The 26,000-nt window shown below is 37.5% G+C and overlaps 1 protein-coding gene across 2 annotated transcripts in view; it reads right to left on the bottom strand.

Annotated features, from left to right (window-relative positions):
* LOC306886021 (uncharacterized protein) overlaps window positions 1-25,082 on the bottom strand; it is a 129,607-nt gene extending 104,525 nt beyond the window's left edge. For both annotated transcript variants that reach the window (XM_079442872.1, XM_079442873.1), the window contains exons 1-3: window positions 24,934-25,082; window positions 24,771-24,862; window positions 23,940-24,130 (exon numbers count right to left, since the gene is read on the bottom strand). In XM_079442872.1, coding sequence (XP_079298998.1) covers window positions 23,940-24,130; window positions 24,771-24,862; window positions 24,934-24,956 — 306 coding nt within the window. In that variant the 5' untranslated portion in view covers window positions 24,957-25,082. The remainder of the gene's footprint in view (window positions 1-23,939; window positions 24,131-24,770; window positions 24,863-24,933) is intronic.
* Window positions 25,083-26,000: the final 918 nt, after the last annotated feature.

The raw sequence follows: 26,000 nt of genomic DNA, 5'->3' as shown, positions 1-26,000 counted from the left end.
ACTGCAGAGAGCGATGCTGTGATATGTCAGTGTCACACAAATACCACTGGCCTCAGACAACATGGTGAATAATAAACACTAACACATATTAACACCGTGACCAAATCAGACGCGACAAAAGACATGAATGAACATACATAGGCAAAAACAATAGATTTTTTTTTTAATCACCAATACATTTTTAGGTTTCAGGATTTTTATATACCAAAGACGATTCGTAACTGTTAAAACAGAATGATTTGATATACCATTTTTCTTTAAATGTGTGTAAAATGGCCAAAACGGGGTTTCCCATTATATACAAATATTAATAACATATTAATGTGTTTTTGGGGCAACATGTAATGAAAAAAGAAGTGTAATAACGGGAGTAATAATTGACAAGATATTTTCATAGGAATATTGAAATATATTTTCTTTCCCTATTCATTTGTTGAGTCGTCCAAAATGTGTAATAAACATGCTTTTAGTCCCGGTGTCCTGAACTGAGGACATGTATGAAATCAACATCCTGTTTCGTAACAGAAAGTCCAATTTTGATTTAAAACCCCATATCATTTTCCTGAGATGTTGATTCATGATAAACAGTTGAAAAATTAGTCAGATTTAAATGATAATTACTAAATATTATCATATTTCCATAGGAGTGCTACATTTGATCACTAAACTAATGTCAGCCATTCTTGAAGACCAAGGAGAGGGAGTGGTCATGGTGAAACATCCAGTCATTTGGTATCTCTGAAAAGCCCTGAATGTGCTCTTTATAGGACATCCAAAAAACCTTAAAACTCTGGCATGCAACGTCTCAGAGAAATTCACTAAAATAGAATGTCCTCATATGAGGACGCAGGGTCTTAGGAGGATGGGTGATTCACTGGGTCAAACAGAACCGTTAATGGCGCTGTTTGCTTAAAGGGGTCATATGATGTAATTTCAGGTTTCTCTTTCTCTTTGGAGTGTCACAAGCTGTTTGTGTATAGATTAGCTCCCTGAAGTTGCAAAGACTAAAGTCTCAAAACCAAAGAGATATTCTTTATAAAAGTTAAGATTCGACCATGCCCCCCTAAAACAGCTCATTTAAACGCCCTCCATGTCTACGTCACGGTGTGAGAAGATTTGCATAACACCGCCCAAATGTATACGCAATGAAAGAAGGCGGAGCTATTATTCTGTCTGTAGTATTGTTGCTGCCGCCGGCTCCATGTCCTGGAGACGCTGTGTTTCGTTGTGAAAGAGAAACTACTTTGTTTGGGCTTCCAGAAGAGGACACGACTAGAAATCAGTGGTTAAGTTGTATTTGCAACACTGTTCCAGAACAGTTCAACCCAAATATTAGAGTGTGTGCAGCACATTTTAAGGAGGACTATTTCCTGAACCTTAGAGTAGCCTGCCAGCTGTGCACAAAGGCTGTTTCTATAAAGTGGGTCAATTCCAACTTTGCAAGGACAGACTTCTGGCTCACAGCCTGTAAGTATGTTTTCATATTTAAAGAATTTGCCACTGACGATTCAGTGTTTGAGCAGTGTAGAGTAGCATCTTTTTGTTTGTCGTTTCTCCGATCACAAATGCAGACATGGTAATGTTTACGAGGCGCGATGCAACGCAATGTGTAAAAACACAGTATAAGTCATTATAATCAGTAATTATGTCCCCACTGGATGCAACAAATGCCTCGTTTATAATAGGTTTTATTGTTTTAGTCTCGTTGCGCCGGGACACAGCATCACAACATTTCCGCCTCACGCTTGAGGTATTTGGCCAATCACAATGCACTGGATAGCTGGCCAATCAGAGCACGCCCCGCTTCTCAGAACGATGAGCTTTGTAAAAATCGTTGCGTTTCAGAAAGCCGGGGCATAGAGGAGCAGCAATAATGTACAGTATGAGGACAATAATGTGTTTTTTTTTTTTTTACCTTAAACTGCATAAACACATTGCATTACACCAAATACACAAAATAATGTTCTTTTTAGCAACTTCATATGACCCCTTTAAGCAAAATTATGTTAATGTGTACTGTGTTAACTTCGACTGCCCTAAATTCTACACAAGAGACATTTTCTTTACACACAGTATGAGCTGCAGTATTTTCTGCCCACTTTTGATTGACAGGATATAATCGTCCCTGATCATCGGCTGATGACAGACAGTGCTTTTATCAGCCAATACCGATTATTGGCTGCTATATCGGTACATTGCCAGTATATATCTCTCCTGTATGTCCACATTATCCTCTCAAACACTGAATCTGGAGGACCTCCGAGCCATGTGTGCAGCTCAGGTCAAACTTCAGACATGAACACAGTGCTGGAACGCCGCTCAAGCTCTGTCAGACACTCATGCCTTTGGCAAACCCAGATAAGGCCTATCGCTTTCCATCAGCACTAAACAAGATTGAGCAAACTACATTAGGCAGAAAATACAAACAAATTACAAGAGCTTTAGGCTACACTCTTTATCTGGCACTGGGACTGTGTGTGTGTTCGTCCTGCCTTTACACACACACACATCTGACATGATCTGGGTCTGTTCTCATGAGGCAAACAAACAGCAACCTCACGCCGTGTAAATATGAAATCAAACCCTGTGTGCCGTTATTTTGTTCCACAAACACAGAAGAACTTCTGATGAATCTTCACGCTGCACACTCAACTGACTTGTGCATTACATACAAGCCTCTTCTGAAATCACAAGAAGAGAATGACATTAAGTCACTGTTCATTAACAATTAGGCCTGTGCATCATTCACTGGGTTTTGATTCAATTTTAAAAAAGAGCAAATTCAGAACAATTCAATTTGACTCAACAATTTGATCTGATTAACAATTCAGTCAATAATTAATTGAAATGCATTTACTGTGGGATTCTGTAGTGTTCATTGAACTGAAAGTTGCTTAATTCAAGACACTTCAGGCAAAACCACAGGTTTCTCATTTTGAGCTTTTGGTCAGTTTTGCTTCCATAATATGTCTCTTCTTTCAGACTAGTGGAAAGAAAACATACACAGTACACATGTAAGTGTCTATTTTTATTGCGGTTTATCTATTTGTGTCTGTAGATTTCAGTTAAAAACTAAATTAAACACCTTATTTTACTCCTAAAAGCAAGGTGAAAATGTGTTTGTTTTCTGTCTGTTGAAAGTGTTTTCTGATTGAAGAAGTGATAAAAAAAGTAAATCCAAAATCCTCTCTGGAAAAACTGTCAAGTGTAATATGTTGAGAAAATCAAACAACAATTATGAATCTGGCTTTAACCAATCTCTGATTTCTGTGTTAAAAAAAGAATCCAAAGATCACAGCATGATGAAGTGATGGAAACCCATCAATGCCACAAATATAGGCAAAGAGATATCAGCCACAATTCAGTGGTTGCTGCACCATGACTACATGTAAAACGGTGTAAAAATGATATGATTTCCGTTCGTGTTCACTGGATCTCACAGACATTATAACTGAACAGGAGAATCTGAGTCTGAAGAATGAAAAATAAGACCTGAGGGCTTCAGATTATCAGGGAATAATCAGCGCTTTGTTTCAGAAGTATAGCCAGGATGAAGAGAGGAATGTTAGATAGTTTATTAAAGCAGCACAGCAGAATGAGCAGGTGGTTCAGGTGAGTATTCAGAGTATGTAACTTCAGATAACTGGAGGATATGGGTGATGGTATCCGTGGCTTACTGAACCAGAAGATCGTGGAGAGTTGAACTGGCATGAGAATCCACAACAGGAACTTAATCGGCGACTTGGAGGACGAGGAATACACGCTGGAGAAACACAGGAGGCAAGTACAGGAAATAACACTTGACGATAACTAGGTAGACTTGCGTAGAGAAGAGTCCAATATGTGTGAACGAGACCGGACGTTGACGTGAGGTGATGGAACTGCTTATAAAGCCAATCTAATGTGTGCTGATGAGAGACAGGTGCATGTGATTAGAACTCTGGTGAGGGAGTGCGCTGGGATTGGCTGGTGTGATACTCTGGCTGTACTGTGTCACACTTCTGTTCCTCACACACAGAATTATATGATGGTTTGTTTTATTTGGAGCATGACATTCACGGTCACTATGAACCATACAGACATAAAAGAGCCGAACGATGATTCTGTGACAATGACAACATACGGGTTTGGAACTATTAAACTAAAAATAAAACCATAAAAATAAAATAAACATAAATTGATATAAAATTAAAACTTAAACATTTTATTTTTATCATATCATAAATGCAACATTTATCAGTTTTAGTTAAGTTGAAGTACTAAAATAACTTAAAAACTATAATTCATAAAAACTATATAAATATATTTACAAAAAAATAACAGAAATAACTAAAAACACTACAATTACTATAACTGTAATATTACAATGAGAATGAAAAATTGTAAAATAAAAACTAATTTAAAATATCAATGACAGTTCAATGGTAAAATGGGGGAAACATTTGTTTGATCTCTTGCTGATTTTGTACATTTGCCCGCTGACAAAGAAAGTATCAGTCTATAATTTTAATGGTAGGTATATTTGAACAGTGAGAGACAGAATAACAACAAATAAATCCAGAAAAATTAATTTCAAAAAAGTTATAAATTGATTTGCATTTTAATGAGTAAAATAAATATTTGATCCGCTATCAATCGTCAAGATTTCTGGCTCCCATGTGTCTTTTATACAGGTAAGGAGCTGAGATTAAGAGCGCTCTCTTAAAGGGAGCTTGTTACCTGAATAAAAGACACCTGTGCACAGAAGCAATCAATCAATCAGATTCTAAACTCTCCACCACGACCAAAACCAAAGAGCTGTGTGGACCTACACAAGGCTGGAATGGGCTACAAGACCATCGCCAAGCAGCTTGATGAGAAGGTGACAACAGCTGGTGTGATTATTCACAAATGGAAGAAACACAAAATAACTGTCAATCTCCCTCGGAGTGGGGCTCCATGCAAGATCTCACCTCGTGGAGTCACAATGATCATGAGAACGGTGAGGAATCAGCCCAGAACTACACGGGAGGATCTTGTCAATGATCTCAAGGCAGCTGGGACCATAGTCACGAAGAAAACAAATGGTAACACACTATGCCGTGAAGGACTGAAATCCTGCAGCGCCTGAAAGCTCCCCCTGCTCAAGAAAGCACATGCACAGCCCGTCAGAAGTTTGCCAATGATTCAGAGTAGAACTGGGTGAAAGTGTTGTGGTCAGATGAGACCAAAATCCAGCTCTTTGGCATCAACTCAACTCTCCGTGTTTGGAGGAGGAGGAATGCTGCCTATGACCCCAAGAACCCCATCCCCACCGTCAAGCATAGAGGTGGAAACATTATGCTTTGGGGGTGTTTTTCTGCTAAAAGGACAGGACAACTGCCCCACATCAAAGGAACGATGGACGGGGCCATGTACCGTCAGGGCCAGGGTATTGAGGGTATTGGTCAGGGCCAGGGTATTGAAGCCAGCCAAGGCAACAAAGGAGTGGCTCAAGAAGAAGCACATTAAGGTCCTGGAGTGGCCTAGTCAGTCTCCAGACCTTCATCCCATAGAAAATCTATGGAGGGAGCTGAAGGTTCGAGTTGCCAAACGTCAGCCTCGAAACCTTAATGACTTGGAGAGGATCTGAAAAGAGGAGCGAGACAAAATTCCTCCTGAGATGTGTGCAAACCTGGTGGCCAACTACAAGAAACGTCTGACCTCTGTGATTGCCAACAAGGGTTTTGCCACCAAGTACTAATCATGTTTTGCGAAGGGGTCAAATACTTATTTCACTCATTAAATTGCAAATCAATTTATAGCTTTTTTGAAATGCGTTTTTTCTGGATTTTTTTGTTGTTATTCTGTCTCTCGCTGTTCAAATAAACTTACCATTACAATTATATACTGATAATTTCTTTGTCAGTGGGCAAGCAAACTAAATCAGCCGTTGATCAAATAATTTTTTTAATGATGTAAATGATGACAGATTTTTTTTTCATTTAGCTTTAAAACCTATGTAATATATTTAAAATCGCGTTTGGTCTCATACTGTATCGCGTATCTTGTCAGTGTCTGCACTTGCTTGGCCATTTTTAGTGATAAACAGGAAAGTGGGTTCAGCTGAATTGTAATAGTGATTTGTTAGACTGGTATAAAAAAAGGTTATTATACCGCAGCAGCGGTCGCGGCAGCCCTCGTGTAAAGCCCTCCTAGTGTGAAGACCATTGACTCTACCGTACGACTCCACCGGACAGGGACACAGGCAGAGGACATAAGTATCGACTTTTAATTATCCTCATTCCTACTACTTGTTTCACTTCTGTTTTAGTTTATATAACCTATACTTACTATGTGTTTCCAGATCAATACTCTCACTACCACTCGCAAACCACCCATCACACACTGTAGACAGCGCAATCCTATCAACCTGCGCACTTTGCCTGTGTCTGCTAATACATTACTTTCTTTTTCTATTGGTCTCTGGAATTGTCAGTCTGCTGTCATCAAAGCTGATTTCATTACTTCCATTACTAGTCATTCAAGGTTAAACCTCATGGCCCTGACAGAGACCTGGATCAAACCAGAAGACAATGTTAGACCTGCAGCACTTATCGTCCTCCAGGATTACTAGGTAACTTTGTGGAAGAATTAGATTTATTGCTCTCAACCTTTCCTGAGGATGGTACTCTCTTTGTCTTGGAGACTTCAACATCCACCTAGATAAACCTCAGGCTGCAGACTTCCACACTCTGCTTGCGTCTTTTGATCTCAAGAGAGTGCTAACTACGGCTACTCACAAATCATGCAACCAACTGGACCTTATTTACACACGACACTGCTCCACTGATCATGTGCTGGTTACGCCACTACACACCTCAGATCACTTCCTCCTCACTCTTAACCTCAACATGATTCCTGATACATCACATACCACTTTTCGACGTAACTTGCATTCACTCTCACCCTCCCGGCTATCTGCTATGGTTTCATCTTCGTTTCCTCCCCCTAAACAGTTATCCTCTCTTGATGCTAACAGTGCTACTGATACTTTCTGTTCCACTCTAACGTCTTGTTTAGATACTTTCTGCCCCTTATCTTCCAAGCCAGCCCATACCACCCCTTCTGCCCCTTGGCTATCTGTTCTCCAAAAACATCGTTCTAAACTCAGGGCTGCGGAAAGGGTATGGCGCAAATCACAAAATCCTACTGACCTTAATTTATATCGATCACTCCTCTCTGACTTCTCTGCTAATGTTTCCACTGCTAAAAGGACATACTATCATGACAAAATTAACAATTCACCTAACTCTCGAGCCTTTTAATGAGCCATCTTCCTGTCATTGCAAAAACACTTGAACGAGTTGTGTTCAACCAAGTCTCTGTCTTTCTCACACAGACCAACCTCCTGGACAGTAACCAATCTGGCTTCAGAAGTGGACATTCGACCGAAACTGCCTTGCTTTCTGTTGTTGAAGCCCTAAGACTTGCAAGAGCGGCTTCCAAATCTTCATTACTTATCTTGCTGGATCTGTCTGCTGCTTTTGATACAGTCAACCATCAGATCCTCTTGTCAACCCTATTGAGAAAGGACATCTCAGGAACCGCACTCCAGTGGTTTGAGTCTTACCTCTCTGATAGGTCTTTCAAAGTATCTTGGAGAGGTGAGATATCCAAGTCGCAACATCTAGCTACTGGGGTGCCTCAGGGCTCAGTTCTTGGACCACTTCTCTTTTCTGTCTACATGGCATCACTAGGTTCTGTCATTCAGAAACATGGCTTTTCATATCACTGCTATGCTGATGACACTCAACTCTACCTCTCATTCCATCCTGATGATCCGACGATAGCTGCTCGCATCTCAGCGTGTCTAACAGACATTTCTTGCTGGATGATGGACCATCACCTTCAACTCAACCTAGCTAAGACAGAACTGCTTGTAGTTTCAGCTAACCCATCCCTTCATCACAATCTCACCTTCCAGTTAGGCACATCTACCATAACTCCTTCAAAAACAGCCAGAAACCTTGGAGTTGTGATTGATGATATGCTGAATTTCTCAGACCACATTGCTAAAACTGCCCGGTCCTGCAGATTTGCATTATACAATATTAAGAAGATCAGGCCCTTTCTCTCGGAACATGCAACACAACTCCTTGTTCAGGCTCTTGTTCTGTCCAGACTTGACTATTGCAATGCTCTCTTGGCAGGTCTTCCAGCCAATTCTATAAAACCTCTACAATTAATCCAAAATGCCGCTGCAAGATTAATCTTTAATGAGCCGAAAAGAACGCACGTCACGCCTCTGTTCATCAATTTGTACTGGCTACCAATAGCTGCTCGCATTAAATTCAAAGCATTAATGTTTGCTTACAGAACCACCTCTGGCTCTGCACCCCTTTACCTAAATTCATTACTTCAGACTTATATGCCCTCTAGAAGCTTGCGTTCTTCAAGCGAACGACACATTATTGTACCATCCCAAAGACACACAAAAACACTTTCACAGACTTTTTCATTAACTGTTCCCATCTGGTGGAGCTGGCTGTCTGGTGCAGTCTCAACAACCTGGAGCTGAACACGCTCAAAACTGTGGAGATTATTGTGGACTTCAGGAGAAACCCCCCTGCTCTCCCCCCACTCACCATCATGAACAGCACTGTGACTGCAGTGGAGTCATTCAGATTCCTGGGCACCACCATCTCTCAGGACCTGAAGTGGGACATTCACATTGACTCCATTGTCAGGAAGGCCCAGCAGAGGTTGTACTTTCTTCGCCAGCTGAGGAAGTTCAACCTGCCACAGGACTTACTAAAACAGTTCTACTCCGTCATCATCGAATCCATCCTCTGCACCTCAATAACTGTCTGGTTCAGCTCAGCTACCAAATCTGACCTCAGAAGACTACGGAGGGTAGTCCGGACTGCTGAGCGAATCATTGGTACAACCCTCCCCACTCTCCAAGAACTGTACTTATCCAGAGTGAGCAAAAGGGCTGGTAAAATCACTCTGGACCCCTCACATCCAGCACACAACCTCTTTGAACTGTTACCGTCTGGTCGACGCTACAGAGCTCTGAGCACCAGAACGACCAGACACAGGAACAGTTTCTTCCCTCAGGCAATACATCTCATGAACACTCAACAATAAACGTGGAACACACAACTATAATACATTATCCATTCACCACACTCACTTATTTTATTTTTATTTTCTCATTTCTAATTTGCACATACTTGACCTGTACATACATAGTTGTCTATATTATATATTGTGTATTTTTTTTTTTTTTGCTGCTTTGTACATTGGTTATTGGCTATTTCTTGTTATTTTGTTTTTATTACCTGTGTCCTGTCCTGTTTCTGTCTTTCTGTTGCACTGTGGAGCTTCTGTCACTACAACAAATTCCTTGTATGTGTAAACATACTTGGCCAATAAAGCTCATTCTGATTCTCATTCTGATTCTGGTGGAATGACCTGCCCAACTCAATACAAGCAGCCGAATCCTTACCCATCTTCAAGAAACAGCTAAAAACTCATCTGTTCCATCTTTACTTGACCCTCTAACTCTAGCACTCTCTATTCTAATTTTATTTTATCTATATGTCTTTTTATTTTTTTTTAAATATATAATAATAATAATAATAATCTGTACTGCGTTAAGCTAACCAAGACTTGTAATAGCACTTGTACGTTGTTGCTCTTTTGTTGGTTTTGATTGCTTCTTATGTCCTCATTTGTAAGTCGCTTTAGATAAAAGCGTCTGCTAAATGACTAAATAAATAATGAAATAAATAAAATAGATTTACTTCATACTAAGCATAGTTCAAATCTATTAACATGTTTACTGACATATTGCTCGAGACTTACTGATATAAAAATTATAATTAAACTTTATTTGGAGTACTACATGTGCAAAATGCACATTTCATAATATTATTAATATTGATGAGGATTGTGTAGAATATCAGAGACTGAATCAGACAAATTTAAGATGCGATCAGAACATTGAAACATGAGGAGCTGGAATCCCACAGACAGGACAACGTCGTAAATCAGATTCCTAGCTCCAACTAGTCTGAAGCAAGCAAACTAACCAGCAAGCCTTTTTCACAAAATAGCTTACAACCTTGAGACAAAAGAACACTTATTGATAATTCCAATTCAGGAAGGAGACTGTCAAATTTGTTGCAAATAATCAAGACTGATGGTCAAAGAGATGGCCATGACGTGTTCCACGATTGAATTCACAAGCTTCCTTAGACTGACTTCTCCCCCACATAGAACCAAACCAAAATTCCTTTGTCTAAAGAACATGCCTTTGTTCTCCATAGAACTATACAAACACTTTCGGTCCCACTTTATATTAGGTGGCCTTAACTACTATGTACTTACATTTCAATTAATCATTTGGTACAATGCACTTATTGTGTACATACATGTTTTTACATTGTACTTATATTTTTTAAAATACCTATATGTAATTACATCTGTAATTAATTTCTGTAATTACATTTATATTTACACTGTTGACCAATCCCTTACACCGTAACCCACCCTTAAACCTACCCATACCACCAAACCTGCCCCTAACCTTACCCGTATCCCACCTCAATAGCAGCAAATGTGTTTTGCAATACAATATGACCACAATAAGTACATTGTACTTATTTTTTGATGTAAGTACATAGTAGTTAAGGCCACCTAATATAAAGTGGGACCACACTTTCTTTTTCATATCCACATAAAATCATCATAAAAGGACATTTCTATGCAGAACCCATATTATGTTTGTAACCCATATATTAGACTATCATGTTTTAATCAAATATTATACATGTCTTTTTAATCATTATTGAATAGCTGAAGGATTCATAAGCGTGTTTGGTATGTATGAGTGTGAATAATCATGCTTTAAATGTTTCTTCCAATCAATTATTTGTCAAATGTATCATCAGTCTTGTTATAGAAATCATGTTCAAAAGTATACTTTGCAAGAGCCTGTAAAGTTCGGACCTCTGACTGAACAGATAACGTTGATTTATTAGTGGGGTGGAGAAACAAAGCAATACCCCAAGCAAGGACAGTATCTAATTGGTCAAGACGCCCAGATGGGACAGTCTGAAAGCCGAGTTAAAAAACTCAGGACACCATCAAACTCTCTATTCTTCTTAAAAAATGCTCTCTTACAACCTCTTGGTCCTCTTCTTCTTAAAAATGCTCTTGGTCCTCTTAGTCACTCTCTCTCATCTTCTTCTCTTTTGCCACCGCGTTTTGACGCTGCTCTTTGAGTGTGCTCTGGCCCACGTGCCAGCTGCTACCATAATGAGAAGAAAACCAACCTAGTCTTTACATCCTTTTATTCTTTTACTTTATTTTCCGTTTTGGGTTTCGTGTACTTCGTTGAATTTTGCCGCCACGCCTCGTCTCCGAGTTCAACTGGAGTCTGTGACCGCCTCAAAACTTCTACCAGCCACAACTCCATTGGCTTCCCAAGACGTCACTTCACGACTACTGAACTCTCAACCAATCAGACACTTCGGGGAACCCCCTGTCTGCAACGACGACACAAAGGAAACCCCTTAACACAGGCAAAGCAAGCAAGTAACACCTCCAGGGTCTAACTGAATCAGGTACAGTTAATATCAATCTTAGCCTCATTGAGAAACTCAAAGCGAGGGTTAAATAAGTGATTGATGGTTGTTCAGGTCGATGCAATTGAACATATTGCTGTAAACTTGGGATTTCACATTTCCATTCTCTTAAACTCATCCTTTCCTTACTTTCTCTCTTTCTGCAACGTGTGAATGTGTGAATGCTTGTGTTCATGTGTTAGATTAGTTTATGTCTTAGGTTTATATAAATAAAATCTTATTTACATTGAAAAGATAAGTATCTTGTGTTTTGTGCTCACAAGTTAATGTCCTAATCTGCCGATCTAGTTACTGTGCTATTTAATGGTGTTTTCACTATATTTTGGATTTTAATATCCTGTACAGAGTTTGTTATACGGCTCGTTCAGTGAATCGCCGTAACACTGATTCTGTTCAAATCCCTATAAAATCATAAATTATTCCCTTTGAGCTAAATTAAACTATTTCTTTAAATTACATATTAATATTAATATTACATTTTTATTACGTTACAATTGTATGATCTTGTCTTTAAATGTAAGATATTTAAAGTGTACCTGAAGTATACTTGCAGTAGTTCCACTTTAGCACAATCAAATATACTTCAGTATATCTTTAGTTGGACTTTAGCACAATTAAAGTGTATCAAGAACAAAATTAGTTGTTCCAATTCAGCAGACTTTAAGTATACCAGTTTAGTACACCAAAAGAAAATGTTTTTATTAAGTACATAAATATGCACGTGTATTTGTAACACACTTAGCATGAAATAAATGTCTTTCAAATACATTTTAGTATATTTATTTTTCAATAGGGAAATATTAAAAGCAGAACAAATGTTTGATTCAGAACGGATCGAGGCTGACTCTTGAAGCCTGCGGCAGGACACTGTGATATAAATGTCATGTCGACAGTAATCAAATAAATGTGGCGGCAGTGGCCTGAGCTGGAGTTATTTAATGAGGACGTTCTCCAGCTGCAAACCCGCTCAGGTAAAGCACTCTTCTATTAGCTGCGCTATTGATCGCCGCCATCCTGGGAGTGACCCGAGAGGTCATCATTTATGTATTAAGCAGGTTTAAAGGTGTCCATTTCTTTTTATGTTCTTTTGCAGCAGTAATGTGGAAGTAATCAGAGACGGTTTGATTTTTGCCCCATTCCTCGCGGCGGGAGAAATCCACATGGACGCCCACGGCTCGCCGGACACGGCCTTCTGAAGCCGCCGGATAAAAGTTGGAGCGGAGGAGAGAAAACAAAGGTGTGTTTGGAGGGCCTGTCGGACCCCGCTCTCGCGGGACGCTCGTCTGCTGCTGTCGATACTGGAGCACGGGCCCGCGGGGATCCTTAAAGAGCAGCTTAGCTCCGCCTCTGATTGGTGTGTGTTTCTTACACGCGCCGGCGGAAGCAAGCGTTTGAACATCTGAAGGTGATCGAGCGCTCGGTGGATCTCAGGACAGGAGAAAATAACCATCCTGCACAAACACAATGACTATTCATGCACACTTCCAGTCTCAAACTCTTAATTCAATAATTATTCACAGCAGTAGTATAATAGTTACAGGAAAATAAAGCCAAACAAATAGAAAAACACAGCAGTTAAGCAGTTAAAATATTTTACATTCACATATGTGACCCTGCAGCACAAAAGCAGTCATCAGTAACACAGGTATATTTGTAGCAATAGCCAACAATACATTGTATGGATCAAAATTATACATTTCTCTTTTATGACAAAAATCATTAGGATATTAAGTAAAGATCACGCTATATGAAGATATTTAGTAAACGTCCTATTATAAATATATCAAAACTTATAATATGCATTGCTAAGAACTTCATTTGAACAACTTTAAAGGAGATTTTCTCAATATTTAGATTTTTTTGCTCCCTCAGATTCCAGATTTTCAAATAGTTGTATCTCAGACAAATATTGTCCAATCATAACAAACCATACATCAATGGAAAGATTATTTAAAAACATTTACCCTCATTGACCCCTTTGTGCTCCAGGGTCACATATGACAAAAAATTCTAAACCTCTTTCTAGTAAATTCTTACTAAACCAGTTCTTAAGTGAAGATCCTGAATAAAAATGATGTCTACTTGTATTTAAAGCAGGACAGACCATATAATATATTATATTATAATATAATATATGCTTAATGCTTGTAGAACGTAATGCTTTACAGTATCAACATCAGTTAAGCTTTCATTATTATAGTTAATGTTAATTTCAACATGAAACATTTAACATTTAATAAAGGAAACTTAATTCCACTACAATAAGAAAAAAAATCAGAAATGCAAGGAATAGACTCTAAAAAATAAAATAAAATTGTGTAAACTTGCATTTCTGAAAAAAGCACTTTTTTTGCCATTTATTAAAGGTGAAATATGAACTCACAAAAAAAAAAATAATTGAGATTTTTTTTAATTCTATGGCAGAAAACAAAATTAAGTGTAAACTTAGAATTCTGAAAAAAAAGAAATCAAAATTGCGATATGTAAACCCAGAATTACAAGTTTATAACTCACAATTGTGAGATAAAAACGTTTATTAGAAAGCTATATTAGAAGACAAGCTAGACCAAAAAGAAATGTAGAACAAAAACTATGTAGATATTTAACTTATAACAACAAATAACAAAAATACACAAGAGAAGCACTATAACTTTAAAATTGCAATGAAAATGGAAAATATAAAAATTAAAACATTCTAAATTTGGTTAAAAAACTATATAGTAGTAAGAGAAAGAAGAGTATTTTTGGCACGTATATATAATTATATTTAGATGAATCAACTAAGATTAGAAGACTGTAATTATTGTTTTGTGAAACTACTGTCTGAAGTCCTGCTGTAACGAATAGTGCACATACAGTACAGGCAGAAGAGAAGAGAGCGATGTTTTGTTGCTCACAGATCATTATATTTCACACAGTCTCACAGCAGAGCTGCAAACACAGCCGTCGATATTTGTCTTCTGCTGTCTGCCATTAAACTTCACTGTTTTCTTCACAGATCTTTGGCACACAAGCTGTGTTTCTGATGTGTGAAGATTTCATCTGTTCTATTATTCTCAAAACCCCTCACAATTATATCTGCTGATCACTGTAACCAAACTAAACTAAAGGATTTCACTTTTTTTTTTTTAAAGAAGCAGTTGATTAATTTTCATACATTTAGGCCATTAATAAACACTGCCATGTTTGAAAGTAAATTTAATGAGATTTTCAGTATTATTTTTTTATTTTCATTTGAAAAGGCTGAACTTTTAGAAATGATATTTTCCCACCTCAGCTTAAAAGCAGCCATATCACAAATATTGAAGGTCCATTATACAGAGATGTGCTATAAAACAAGATTTGTGCTAATCGATTACATCTCAAATGTTTCTGGGTTATTGCTATATAATATATATATATAGATTAGAGCTAAATACTCCCCATACATTTAAAAGGTTTAATTTTATAATGTATTTTATTTTGCACTTATTAATTATAATTACTAAACATCAAAGCTCAATTATGTGACCTTGTGGGTTCACCGTATTTGAAGCTAAATTCAAACTAAACTTTCATTTTTGGGTGACCTTTAAATGATAATGTCACTATGCACAACACATTGTTTTGATTTTGTGCTGAAATATATTGAGAGATGATGCATTACTACACTCCTATGAAATATCGATAAACAAAAACATCTTAGAGAGAGAGACAGAAAGCATCTTAGGAAAACTTATATTTGAATTAAAAAGCTACACTGAACACAGACTCTAAGAGATTTCAGTAAAACAATGACCCAATTTGACTTGTTTTAAGCAAAATGCACTTTATTTAGTTTTTCCCCCCAGGAACAAGACTAAATATCTTTTTAGTTTTAGAATTTTTTTATATTTTGACTAGTAAGATAAGCATTTTTTTGTGGTGTACACACAAGAAAGCCAGAGACAATTACAGCACATCCTCACAATACATACACACAGCCTTTCTACTGACAATAATACTGAAGAAAACAACATTCTCCTGGTGTCTGAAGAGGAGAAACTTCACATGTGCTGCATGCAGGTACAGCTATAGATGGCACTATTGCACCATCACACACACACACACACTCACACACACACACACACACACACACACACACGCTCCTTTATGTTCAAGTGTCATTTGCTCAAAAGATAACATCTAATTAAGTCAAAGTGCTGGATGAATCTTTTAAAACATCACACTTCCCAAACAGAACACACTTCTGATGCTAAAGCACTCTCGCCGCACTACGAGAGATTTAACAGCTCATTATCACACCATTCCTGACACCCAAATCAAACCGCAGTCTTCTGACATGCACTCCTTTACAGCAAAACACAAGAAAAATAACTTTCTGATATCCTGAAATCATTCGGCCAGACAAAGAAACTTTCTATTTGCTAATTTTGTCATCATCAAAATGAAGATTTCTCTTTTTTTATCATCATTCTCTATGATCTGATGCTGGAAACGGGCTGTGATGATTGTAAAAAGAAAACACTTGAGAAGCTTAAAGCTTTACCAGATGCATCGATGCTATATGTCTAATAACGTTGATAATACGACAATAAAAATCACATTAACAATGGAAAAGGACAAAAACGCTGATGCAAAAGCACAAGCACAACAAATACGTGTGTTAACACAAGACTAGTGTGAAACCTTGTTTGAGCAAAAATTACATCAACAAGCCTCACTGATATCAAAAGGTTTAAAATGTGAAGCCTTTTGATTATTAATTAGGTTGTGCAAAAATAATTTTACATTAGCATTTATGTCTTTGATTAATGGTATATGAATGTGATGCAAAACTAACAATATGATATTTAAAAAAGTCTACAGATCATTTAAATGACTGACAACACATCATCACACTTCTGTTCATACACCAATACACTAACTGGTTAAAAGATGGAATAATTAAGATTTTTAAGTCTCTTCTGCTCACCGAAGCTGCATTTATTTGATCAAAATACAGTAAAACAGTGAAATATTATTCTAACGTAAAACAGCTGTTTTCTCTGTGAATATGTGTTAAACTGTAATGTATTTCTGTGATCTGCAGCTGTATTTCCAGCATCATTACTCCAGTCTTCAGTGTCACATGATCTTCAGAAATCATAATAATATACTGATTTACTGCTCAACAAACATTTCTGATTATTATCAATGTTGTATTACCAAATACAACATTCTGATTATTATCAAATATTTTTGTGGAAACTGAGATACATTTTATTTTTCAGGATTCACAGATGAATAGAAAGTTCAAAAGAACATCATGTATCTGATATAGAAATCTGCTGTAACATTATAAATGTCTTTATTAGCACTTTTGATTAATTGAATGCATAATTATTATTTTTTTAGTTTTTACCAATCCCAGTCTTTTGAGCAGCAGTGTGTATAAAGTCATGTTGTTAGTAAGCATTACGAGGTGGAAACAAGCTCTTTACACTGACAACAATCCAAGCCCAGATTCATCTGCCTACAGCTACAGCAGTCCAACAGCTCAAATAACCCTCCTCCTGCACGGATCGAGGAGCTCAAAGTGTTTTCTGTGGCGAGCAACATGCAAACGTGACGTCTGTCATCATAACCCACTCTAAAACATCAGCCTTCAACACGAGGCATCTTCATCATGCGTATGCAGATCTTCTACAGAGCACTGAGACCATCAGGAGTTCACAATACAACAACCTGTGACCTACTGACCTCTGACCCCGGGGATGTTTAGAGACAGGCGGGACTGAAGGGTGGAGGATGAGATCCTCATTCTGTCATCATTTACAGCATAACAGGCTTCTCTGAGAGTCACTTCACAAACTCTCACCCTTTCATCTGATAAAAACTCAAAGCTCTTCACTAAAACCCATCAAAATAAAAGTTTAATTGAAGAAACTGTGACAGAAACATATTACTACTGTACAAGGCAAGACAAGGCAAGTTTATTTATATAGCACATTTCATACACAGTGGTAATTCAAAGTGTTTTACAATAAAAGGAAGTCAAATAGTCATTAGAAAATTGTAATAATCTCAACCATAAAAATAAGAAATTTAAAAAAAATTAATAATAATAATAATAAAAACAAATATTCTCAAGCTTTGTTCAAACTCTTCCACACAAAGTGAAAAAAACCCTTCCAAAACACCTAACTATTCCACTACTTCTCCCCCTACTTACTTTGACCATCATATCTGAGCTATTCGCTGAAACTAGAGCGTGGCCCTGTCTGTAACGGTAAGAGTTCAGAGTCGGTAGAGCGATTCACGACTAGAACCCCCTTCTAGCGTCTCACATTCTCTCGGTATGTCCTATACCTTCAAATGTGCCGCTACGGCTCTTAGTGCCTTAGAGAATGCGTTACCACAAAAACACACCACAAATGGCTTTTATTGGTTTATTTCGTTAGCAAACATGTAACTATAAGTTCTTTCTATCCATCAATGTCTTGCTTTCACAATTAAAATATTTGATGAGGTTAACTTATACCCTACTTGTGGTCAGTCTACACAAGATCAACCTGCTTGTTTCCTTTGCGGCTCCTTTAAATCCAAGCCCAAGCGCTCGATCGTCAGAGCGTCAACGAATCTTTCTACAGCGTCGTTGGCAGGGCGGCCGGAGCGAATTTTGACGCTCTCGCTGGCGGCGGTGTGAACGCACAGTAATGGTCATCTTGGGAAGGCCGGTGAGGAGACCATTACAGTAATACACCCTGCTGGTGATAAAGGCATGAACAAGTTTCTCCAAGTCTCGACAGGAAATAAAACATCTAATGTTTTTGAGATGATAGTATGCTGATTTAGTTACTGCTTTGACATGACTACTGAAACTAAGGTCTGTCTCCAGAATCACACAAAGATTCTTGACTTGATTTTTAGTTGTTTGACCCCTAGAGTCAAGGTATGCATTCACCTTGAGAACTTCATCTTTTGGCACTTTTCCACTGCATGGTACGGTTCAGTACAGCTCACTTTTGGGGGGTTTTCCACTGGGTACAGTACCTGGTACTTTTTTTTAGTACCACCTCAGATGAGGTTCCAAGCGAACCGTACCGTTACCAAAACGTGACATGTAAACTCTGCTGATCACTGATTGGCCGGAGAAAATCGTCACTGCCTGCGTCATTGAACTTGCGGCACGAGACACAACAGACCCGCCAGATTTAAATCAGCACAGCCAGCGAAGGATCAAACGCAACTATTCTGAATGAGCGCACCTTTCTTTTAACAACCAAAAAATTTCTGTTTCGTTGTCTGTAGAGGAAGTACAGACGTTCCTCTCGTTGATAGCCAAGGAGCGGATCTAGCGAGAGCAGGATGGAGCGACGCGGAATTAAAAAGTTTTTCAGGAGTCACGGCAGTAGAGGGGGCGCGACTATAACGACACGTGAATAATCACGCCCACTCTAAAGCGGTACTAAACTGCAGTGGAAACACAAACCGAGCCGAACTGAGCCGAGTCGTACCACGCAGTGGAAAAGCGCCATTTTTTTCCAAATGCAGTGACTTCAGTTTTCTCCTTGTTTAACTGAAGAAAGTTCTGGCACATCCAACTGTTAATTTCATCAATGCATTGGCAGAGGGAGTCAATGGGGCTGTAGTCATTTGGAGATAAGGCTAGGTAAATCTGGGTATCATCAGCATAGCTGTGATAGGCAATTTGGTTCTTCCTCATTATCTGACTTAGTGGGAGCATATACAGGTTAAACAAGAGCGGTGCAAGAATTGAGCCTTGTGGGACTCCACATGTCATGGCCGTCCACTTAGACTTATGCTCTCCTATACTCACATAATAACCTCTCCCTTCTAAGTATGACCTGAACCATTTGAGTGCCATCCCAGAAAGCCCGACCCAGTTTTCCAGTCTCTCTAGAAGTATGTTATGATCGACAGTGTCAAACGCAGCACTAAGATCTAGTAGTACCAGCACTGAGATTTTGCCAGAATCAGAATTGAAGCGAATATCATTTATTATCTTAATGAGTGCTGTCTCTGTGCTGTGATGTGCTCGGAAACCAGATTGAAAATTGTCCAGGTATCCATTTGAGTTTAAGTAGCTGTTCAGCTGTTTAAAAATCAAAATAAAAGTTTCATTGAAGAAACTGTGACAGAAACATATTACTATTGTACAGTAGAATCTACTTCTCAAAGTAGTAATAATAATAATTATTATTATTACTCATACTTTAAGGACTATCATACAATTGTTCTTCCATATTTTAATTGTAAACCTCTGTTGTGCAGTACTTTTCCCCAAAAAATAAAAGGAATAAAAAAAAATTATTTGATTAATTTTAATTTTCATTTAATTAAATAAATGTTCAATGTAATTAATGTAATTAAATTGTTAATGTGTTTTGTTCTTGTTTGATTACCGTTTTAATAATAAATTTGTATTAAATCATAAATTCAGAATAATTACAACTGACAATATAGACTTTTCTGTGTAAATTAATAAATTATTAAGTTGTTATAATTGTATTAATTCAATTGATTAGACATGCGTTTTGATTATTAAAATGATTTTAACCATTAAAATGGAATTTGGGGAAAATTAAGGAATTTAATAGATCCCTAAAAATTGTATTTTTTATGTTAAACTTTCACTATATTTTTGTTAAAATATATAGTTTCATGATTTCAACTACACATGCTTTTTGGTTGTTTGAATTCAGGAATTAAGAAAAATTCAAACTGAAAAAATAAATACAGAAAAACAGAAGGTCCTATATGACCTTCAGTGGAAGACATTTCCAATAACACTAATAATCAATCAGTTTTAGTGAGCACCGATTTCCATTGTATGGACTAAAACATTTCTCACAGATTTAGTAAAAGATGACGGAGTTTTATGTGTTTGCAGTGGAATTTAAAAGTCTATGAAGAGACTGATGTTGCTGAATGTTCACACTGTGATTCCTCATAATATGAGCGCTTTAAGATGCGTGTTGTTTAGTGCGCTATATAGTCAGGATCAATGACTGAGTTCTGCTGCCTCAGAACAACTAAAGGAGTCTGAAATCAGAACCAGAATCGTTAAATTCCCTGTAATTCCCAGTCTAACATTCTCCAGCCCAAAACAACAAACCCTTTATGTTTGACAGCACTCTTGTGTGAAAATGAGGGGAAATGCTGCTGTCTGGCTTCACACACACATGTGGGACTCTGAAATCTCTCTACTGAAGCCGTTCTGCTCATTTCCCCTCAGCAACAGGAAGTGATGCGAGCGGCATCAGGCGTCTCATCTCAGCAGCTGACAGACAGACACAGGAGTCAATGGCTACCAGCACTTTGAGAGTCAAAAAGCACATCAGGCAAAAAAAGACAAAATGAATCCCCGTGTCTTCTGACGATATATTGAGGTTTTGTGAAGCGATCGGTTATTTACAGCATTATTATCTGTAATCCAGCGCCTCAGGCAAGTGGTCTGGAGGAGGGATGCATAATAATTTCAACTCATTTTTGCAGATACCGATATATTTCCTTTTGTTTGGAAACAACACCAAGTCTCTCCTGTGCAGAGATTATAAAAATGTATTTTTAATTTTGGTTAGTTTTAGTTAGTTACTTCATTAAATAAATAACAATGAAGTTCTTTTATAATTGGAGTACCTTGAAAGCTTTGAAAATAACTATAAATCAACTATAAATCAATCACAGATGCAGTGGCAACCTTAACATTTTATTTGAAGATTTAATATGTGTGGATGGTCTAAAGCAAAAGAGTTGTAAAAAATTCCTAAAAGCCTTTTAGAGCTCCTTGTATTTCACTTTTCATAATCCTTTTAAAAATAAAACATTACACATTAATAAACAAATCTATATATATATATAAAATTATTAAATTTACAAGTGTCATGTTTGTGATTTTTATTCATGCAAGATATTTCTTCTGACCTTTAAATCAAAAACAGACTGCTTACTGCTTTATTTAATCAGAAACATGAGCTTAATGTTGTTTGTGTATTATACTTTTATTTTAATAGAAGTAGGCCAACAGCACTGCTGACTTGATCTTATTGCTAGCACACCCTGAGCACATGTCAGTTATTTGTTTTATCGGCAAGACATATTGGCATAATTTGTTTATATCGGGCCGATGCTGATATTTACATTTTAAGCCATTGTCGGCCAATTCCGATATCGTTCCGATAATATTGTGCATCCTTAGTCTGGAGTGATGTCAGGATCACATTCGAATCATTCTTATGAACTGGTTCTTTTTATTGAAGTAGTTGAACCAGTTCATCAAATCAGACTGAAGCATCTGAAACAGTTTGCTCAAAACTCACTTTAAGACGCCTGTGATGAATTCCTCAAACAGTCACTGAACTGAGAAAACAGCTCGACTCGGACCGAAGACCAATGAGCTGCTGATATGTGCCTGTGTGAACCGAGAGCTTGAATGAAGGGAAGAAATTTAAGTTTTCATGGTTTCAAGCTGAGCTGATGAAGACTAGTTTACTCACTTTATACGCTTTAGTCTGTAAAACATCCACGTTTCACATCATTATTGGGTGCTTTAATAATATAATTGTGTATATGTTACGTCATTGCGAGATTACGTTAGGGCTGGGAGATGTAATGTTTTGCCACGATTTTATTTTTTAGAACTCGAGGAATCGTGATTTTGCATAGAAATATTACCAAACGTTAGAATTAGACACTTTGACAATATGCCGGTGATAACAGTAAAGAGAAAAGAATGATCCAGCCACATGTCGGCGCATGTGATTAACCGTTAATCACGCACAGGATCCGCGAGCGCATTCATGTTTACTCAGAACAAACATTGGAAAAGCAGCGCAATTGAATAAAAAAATCTGTAGGGAACAACTACTGTATGTCTGATATTTGATGTTTGCATCACGGTGACGGACTGAAAGCTGCTGTTATTTTTACAGAACATTTATAGTTAGGCTAATAGTCTACTGGTGTTATATCTTCAGTCATTTAGATTTGTTAAAGCATTTTCCTCGTATTATTTCTGAACATACGTGTAGGACAAGTTTGTAAAAGATGTAGTTGTAGTTCATGCATCTTTTCTGCAAAGATATTTAACAAGTGATTTGTTTATCATTTACATCATGTTGACAGCTTCATGTGTGCTGCACTTGGAAAACTATTTTCTTTAACTACTGGGTTAATAAAGAACAAGTTACTTGAATCATGTTGTAGTTAAATTGTCAAGTTGACTAGTTAAAAAAAATCGGTCAAACGTTCAGAAAAATGTAGAGATTTTAATTTTTTGCCATATCGCCCAAGCCCTAGATTACGTAAACGAACTACTGAACTGAACCAGCCCAAAAGAACCAGTTTGAATTTCTGTAATTAATCTGAATCTAATTTGCATTTTTTTGCCTGAAGCTCTGGATTACAGTAATAATGCTGTAAATAATGTTCAGTTTCTTGCACAGACTGATCGTTTTGCTTCATAAGACCTCAATATATCATCATTCTGTGTTGCCTGAAATGCTTTTTTGACTCTCAAAGTGACAGTAGCCACGTTATGAATCACCAAGGCAGCTTCAGCTAAAAACACTTTTACCGTTCTGCTGAAGAAGAAAACTCATTCACATCTTGGATGCCCTTAATTGTGAGCAAATTAACAGTACATTTTCATTTTTGGGTGAATTATTCCTTTAGTTAATCATAACACAGTCCATTATTTGGACAAATGGAAATTCTCCAGCCAAATGTGCCACAAAACATCCTTCAACAGGACATTCACATATTTGTGACCCTGGAGCACAGAAGCAGTCATCAGTAACACAGATATATCTGTAGCAATAGACAACAATACATTGTATGGATCAAAATTATACATTTCTCTTTTATGACAAAAATCATTAGGATATTAAGATCATGTTCCATGAAGATATTTTGTACATTTCCTACCGTAAATATATCAAAACTTCATTTTTGATTAGTAATATGCATTGCTAAGAACTTCATTTGAACAACTTTAAAGGAGATTTTCTCAATATTTAGATTTTTTTGCTCCCTCAGATTCCAGATTTTCTAATAGTTGTATCTCAGACAAATATTGTCCTATCATAACAAACCATACATCAATGGAGAGATGATTTATTCTGCTGTCAGATGATGTATAAATCTCAATTTAGAAAAACTGACACTTAAGACTGGTTTTGTGGTCCAGGGTCACATATTCCACCCACTGCAGGGGGTTTAATGATCAGTGCTGGACATCACAGCAGTCTGTTCTCTGGTTATGTGGGGTTTAGCACTGGAGGTGTGATCAGTATGAGTGCTAGCACTAGTGATGTCTGATAGAGCGACACACTGGGGTACCTTGACGAGCTTGAGCAGCTGGTAGAGATCCTCCACCTCATCTCCTTCAGTCTGGCTGTATTCTCTTCCCGTGTGCAGACTGGAGCCCTCAATAGTGCGCCTGTACAGGGGAACATCCATGGCCTCGGCGTACAGCTCGACGGCCTGATGACCCACCGTCTGATACATGTAACTGTCCAGCTCATCTGGAACTGGAAAAACATCAGAACAATCATTGACTTCACACAAGCCACATGGATATTCATTTTTAAACATATTAATGTGTACAAAAATAATCAAATTCTGAAAAAAAAAAGTCTGAATTGTGGGATAAAAAGTTGTGGTATGAAGTAAAAACAGTTGTGAAATATTATTCTAATGTAAAACAGCTGTTTTCTATGTGAATATGTGTTAAACTGTAATGTATTTCTGTGATCTGCAGCTGTATTTCCAGCATCATTACTCCAGTCTTCAGTGTCACATGATCTTCAGAAATCATAATAATATACTGATTTACTGATCAACAAACATTTCTGATTATTATCAATGTTGAACACAGTTGTGCTGCACAATATTTCTGTAGAAACTGTGATATACTTTATTTTTCAGGATTCACAGATGAATAGAAAGTTCAAAAGAACAGCATTTATTTGAAACAGAAATCTGCTGTAACATTATACACAACCATTCAAAGGTTTTGGGGTCAATAACTGGTCAGTTTTCACCTGAGGAGATTAAAAACTCGTTTTTGATGAAGTTATGGCAAGTCATACTGCAGGACACTCACTTCCACTGGTAAATAAGATAAATAACAGATCATGTGTTGTTATTATGTGTTAACGATGATCTCACCATGTGTGTGAGGCATGAGGTTCGCCAGAGCCACGATAGAGTGACCAGCAGACACACACTGCAGCATGTTATAGCAGCTGTCCTTACCGCCACTGAAACACACAACAATCACTGACCAGCTCCAATCTCTGGAGGCGTTACAAACACAGTCGCATCACGTTACCTGATCAGCGCAACAACTCTCATGATGTTTATTAAACAGCTGCTCACACACACACACACACACACACTCAGATGCAGTAACTGCAGTCTGCGCTGCTGATCATCACACACGTGCTTCTTACACTCTGCTGTAAACACTGGCGCGCTTCCGGGTTCCGAAGGACCCCTACAGGAGGCTGCCTGATAATCCGCCTGCGCGAAATGCTCTGGCTGACTGCTAAACAAAGCCCTCCTGTTAAACATCACACAGGTTACTCTGCTTAAATATCTGTTGTAGTGCAGCACATGCTGTTATATGAATGCAGTAAACTAAAGTCAAGCACACTGCTGCATACTGAATGAAGAGCTTTATTCATTCACTGAAAAATGGCTTTGAAACAATTATCACTCAGTAATTGCTTGTAAATTACACAAATAAACAGCAACACATTGAATTAAATGCAAATTTTTGAAGTAGAAAGACTGATAGCTAATCTTTGTTTTTTGAAAGAAAAATCGTCTTCCAGTGTTCATACAAGCCATTTTTGTCAACTATTTAGATTTTGTCAAATTACAAACAAACAAGAGAACCATTGAGACCGTGTCTCTGCTTAGTTATTTTGACATAATGTGTGCCATTATTCATTCATTGTATTGGATTGATTCAGTTCATGTAAATACACTGATTTAGTTTGTGAGTAAAATGTGTTTTTATGCATTTTTGGACTTAAGTTCTCAATAAAAATAAGTTGCATATAAGATATTAAAGGAAAGTGTGTCACGTGTGCATAATAAACGATTGATTGATCTGTTTGGGATGTAATAATCAGACTGTAACGATGAGCCTAACCCACATGAACAAATAGACTAATAGTCATTTATAAACAGTGTTTTTGAACCATACTCTAGTAAAGTACTTGAATTAATAATATAAACAAATGACTTTACCAATACTGGACTGTTTTCTGCAACTATAGGGTATATTATAGTAGAATACAGTACAGTTGATCAGTTCTCTATAGTTAATACTGCAGTATGCTGTGGCTGTCACGGGTCGCAGAGGCCAGGAGTCTTTAACAAACTGAGTCT

Source organism: Barbus barbus (assembly GCF_936440315.1).
Source record: "Barbus barbus genome assembly, chromosome: 20".
Classification (NCBI taxonomy): Eukaryota; Metazoa; Chordata; class Actinopteri; order Cypriniformes; family Cyprinidae; genus Barbus; species Barbus barbus.
This window is presented reverse-complemented; position numbering and strand designations above follow the sequence as displayed.